This window comes from Bos javanicus, chromosome X (genome assembly GCF_032452875.1).
Source record: "Bos javanicus breed banteng chromosome X, ARS-OSU_banteng_1.0, whole genome shotgun sequence".
In the NCBI taxonomy this organism is placed as follows: domain Eukaryota; kingdom Metazoa; phylum Chordata; class Mammalia; order Artiodactyla; family Bovidae; genus Bos; species Bos javanicus.
This window is the reverse complement of record NC_083897.1, coordinates 51,132,410-51,136,705: the sequence shown is the minus strand read 5'-3', so window position 1 is coordinate 51,136,705 and position 4,296 is coordinate 51,132,410. Positions and strand designations below refer to the sequence as shown.

At 43.8% G+C, this 4,296-nt stretch overlaps 1 protein-coding gene across 1 annotated transcript; it reads right to left on the bottom strand.

The window, feature by feature from the left end:
• Window positions 1-2,294: 2,294 nt before the first annotated feature.
• Window positions 2,295-3,873, bottom strand: LOC133242931 (protein BEX2). The gene is made up of 3 exons (XM_061409153.1): window positions 3,742-3,873; window positions 3,261-3,346; window positions 2,295-2,917 (listed from the first exon to the last, which is right to left on the bottom strand). Exon 3 carries the CDS (start codon window positions 2,910-2,912, stop codon window positions 2,526-2,528), a length of 387 nt encoding a protein of 128 aa, XP_061265137.1. The 5' UTR covers window positions 2,913-2,917; window positions 3,261-3,346; window positions 3,742-3,873; the 3' UTR covers window positions 2,295-2,525.
• Window positions 3,874-4,296: the final 423 nt, after the last annotated feature.

The following is a 4,296-nucleotide window of genomic DNA, read 5'->3' as shown; positions in this document are numbered from 1 at the left end:
CCTCCATCCATAAGATTTTCCAGGCAAGAGTACTGGAGTGGGTTGCCATTGCCTTCTCCCATTTTCATTGTATAGAACTAATTTCTTTCTTTACATTTGCTGATTTTCAATATCTGTAGCCTCAGGTCTATGTTGGCTTCAGAAGTTATGAGACTCTTTCTTAAGCATACACTTTTGTCAGATTCCCAGTAGAAAACTTTACATTAGGTTGTTCCTGTCATTAGTGACAACCTGACAAGGTCAATAGTGCTGCTCAGGAACCCAATTTAGTTTTTGTTAGTTTATATAGTTTGTGGTTAAAAATTATGAAACCATTGGAAATTTGAACCATGACCGATTATTAAATAATTGTTTTCCACATTTACTTGTGATTATGATACTGTGGTTATGTTTTAAAAGCATTATTACCCTTTAGTGAAAATCATTACTATTCTTTAGCGGGCTTCCCCGGTGGCTAAGCAGTAAAGAATATGCCTGCAATGCAGGAGACCTGGGTTTGATCTGAAAGTTGGAAAATTTCCCTGGAGCAGAGCATGGCAACCCACTCCAGTATTCTTGGAGGACTAGGACTGAGAGTCTTAGTTCCTTACTGCCTGTTGGCTGTAAGATACTCTCCATTCTTTGCCATATGGGTCTCTCCAATATAGCAGCTTGTTTCCTCAAAGCCACTAAGGGAGTAGAGGACAGGGAGAGAGTCTCCTAGTAAGATAGAAGTCATAATCTTCTGTAACACAATTACAGAAGTGACATCACATCACTTTTGCTGTATTCTATTGATTAGAAATAAGACTTAGTGGTTTTGCCCACATTCAGTAGGAGAGACAATTTAACCATGGAGGCTTCCTTGGTGGCTCAGACAGTAAAGAATCTGCCTGTAATGCAGGAGACCTGGGTTCAATCCCTGGGTCGGGAAGATTCCCAGGAAGAAGGCATGGCAACCTGCTCCAGTATTCTTAGCTGGAAAATCCCATGGACAGAGGAGCCTGGTGGGCTACAGTCCATAGTGTCACAAAGAGTCAGACATGACTGAAATGACTTAACATGCATGTGTGCATGAATACTGTATCTTTGGGTAACTTGAAATCTACATATCTGTCAATGAGAATTTTTTATGTACTTTTATTGCATTTATAAGCTCACTCTAGAGTTCTTTGGATCTGGATGTACTTCTTTTCTGCACAAGTAATCCATATGCCTTAAGACAAATGTAGTTGAGTACAAGGAAAAAAAAATCACCCAATATCCCACAAAAGAGAACCACTGTTAACTTCTTAGTGTATACACTTTCAATTTTAATTTTTATATAGTAAACCTAAAGGTCTTTTAAATTTTCTCCTGCTTTGCATTTTAATGCTTCTTTCCACCGAATTCAGATACTCATCTTTATGTTCTTCTAATTATTATGGTTCCTACTGAAGAACTGAGATCATAATAAGTATATACACACTAGTAGCCTTTTAGACATTAATGTGCATCTGAATCACCAGGGAAGTTTGCTAAAAACAGAAGTTCCAGAGCTCCATTCAGTAGATTTGGACGGGTACATTTTTAAGAAACTCCTCAGGTGATTCTCACACAGGTGGCTGATGATCATAGTTTTAGAAACACTAGGACATTATTAACTGAATCCAGTGTTCCTTTAGGAATTGCAAATAATCTATTCTGGAGAATTGAAGTTACATATCCAAGATTATTTTATTCAGGGACTGAATGAGACAAAAACTCAGAGCTCTTGATGCAATCATTATTAATTGTATTTTGCCAAGTGCCTACCTTATGTCAGGCAGAATCACAAACTAACTAGCAGAAAGTGCAGCCCTGAGGGGGAGGAAGGATGCTGGACTGGGGAGATCTATCTTTGGGGACTCTTGCTAAATATTTGAAGGGAAAATCTGAGGGTAGGGGGAAAATCTCAGGGGAAAATCTGGGGTTCTTGCTTAATATGTGGAGATGGGGAAAAAATAGGTAAAAGCACAGCTCAGACACACCAGACCTTGTTTTACAGTCATGTGAAGCAAATATAGCTCCCAATTTGTAAAGAATTCCTGGGTTTATTCATCAGGCTTAAAGATTCAAATTTCATAACCAAGTATTTATTAAGTGACTCTATGGCTCTCATAAAGTCATTAAAAATAGTTCCACATCTTCTTAAACTACAGAAATTATAAAAGACATCAACCCATGTCACAGAAATGAGTCCCTGTATTAATCTTTCAGTACATTAATTTCAGCATTTTTGTCTTTATGTATTAGATAAGTATTAAATTTGAAATAAAAAAGAATACATACAGAAATTACTTTTTTAAACTGCTTTATTTACTTCACAATATATAATAAGCATCTTGCCATGAAACAGGTAAAATTATCCTGTTAACAAAATCTTACAGACTGGGTCAAAACATTCATCTAGAAGCTGGTAATCTGAGACCCACCAGAAATGAGTGGCATCAAAAGGTTTATGACAAAGGTACATCATGAACATGTAAGTTTAGGAAGCAAGTGTGTCTCCCTATTAACATCAAGATTTAAGGCATAAGGCAAAACTCATCATTATGTTCATGGTGAGGGGGGTCAGTGCTAACTGCCCGCAAACTGTGACTCAACTGCTTTTCCCTCAGCTTTTCCATGAGTTGTCTCATCTCTTCCCCAATCCTTTCTATATTCTCTTCTCTCATCCTTGCCTGTGGCTTTCCAAGCCTCTGAGTCATGTCCCATCTATAATGCAGAATGGGCTGCCTAACACGGAACCGTCTGCGATTTCCTCTAGGTACACAATATTCACCAGCTCCCAAAGAGAGGGCCAAAGGCTCTCCTTTATTAGCATCTTGCTCTTTTTCATCCTTTTTTTCATTTTCTTCGTTGGCATTTTCCATGGTGAGGTTTTTCAGCACTTGTTCCTCTTTGGGCATCATTGCTCCTAGAAGACAAAAGACATGAAAAGCGACTGCATTTTTGATGGGTAGATCAGCACCGAGGACAGAGGCCTTACTAGGAATTTTCAGAGGTCTAGATATCATGGTTTTATTTCTTTTAATTTTCACACCTGAAAGGCTTCGTGCATCCTCTAGGGGGCCCCCAGTCCGAGCCCTCCCCGTTCCTTCTCAGTTCTTTCCCCTCCCTCCTCCCAAACCCACCATTTTCCCTACAGATCCATCCCCTAGGCCATTTCAAACATCAAAATGGAGGTCGGGGCATGGGGAAGTTGAGAGGGGTATGACGGGGTTCTGCACCCCTTTACGCACACTGTCCCCTGCACCGACCTGAGCCTATCCTTGCTGTCTCCTCCTCCTTCCGATTCCTGTTGCAAAGTGAGTTGCTACAACACTTGACACGTAGACCCGCAGACCTAAGTGGATGGAGGGAGGGAGTACTGTCACCAAGCTCTCGGTGCCGAACCACCGCTCCTCCCCTGCCCCCGCCGCCCCCCGCGACCATCGTCCCCCACCCCATGGCCAGGTGCCCCATCCCCGCCCCACTCCCGGGCTCACCATTGCCCTGCAGAAATTCAGCGATGATTTCCCATCGCTCTTAGTTGCTCTGCTTCCCTCCCTGGAACCCTGTCCCCGCCCCGCCCCCCGCCTCCCGCACGCCCACCCCAGGGGGCCCTTATTTCTGTTCCCAGGAAAGCTGGGGTGTGGAAAGAACTCGCCGGGACTCTCCATGCTGAACCCCTGCGCGGGCCTCTAGGGTTGGTTGGCCACTGCCTCCCTGGCGTCAGCGCGCGGGCCCCGGGGCCCTTACCTGCTCCACTTGCCGCGGGCCCGATGCCAGCCCGCTGAGCTCAGGGCAGCGGGGAGCTGATAACCAGACAGGAGTGACGCCTGCACTTAAGGCTGCACCGCTCTGCAGCTTGCGGTCACGTGAGGGCCCCGCCTCATCGCCGAGCTCGCCTTCCGATCCCCCCTCCCCCAACCCCCAATAGAACCCGCCCCTCCACCTCTGCACGCATGAACCTCCCAGTCCACACAGCTGTGTGCTAGGCCCTGGGCTCGGCTCAGTTCTCTCCAATCTGAGACCCATAGGTGGCTTCGCTGCCCTATCTTTGGGGTTTGACCTTCTCTAGGTACAATGGAGTGTCTACATCTCCCAACCACTCCAAGGCCTTGGTATTAATTTTGGCCTTTTCTGCTTTTTTTCCTCTTGTTCTCCTTAGCTGTATATTGACTTCCTACTAATTTCTCTTTATTTCCATTTAAAAAATCAGTATGTCTCAAAAAAAACCCCTGAGAATTAGGAAATTTTATTTTTGAAAGACATGTTTCAAGCTGGGAAAGTAAAAGAGAAAAAAAAACTTGT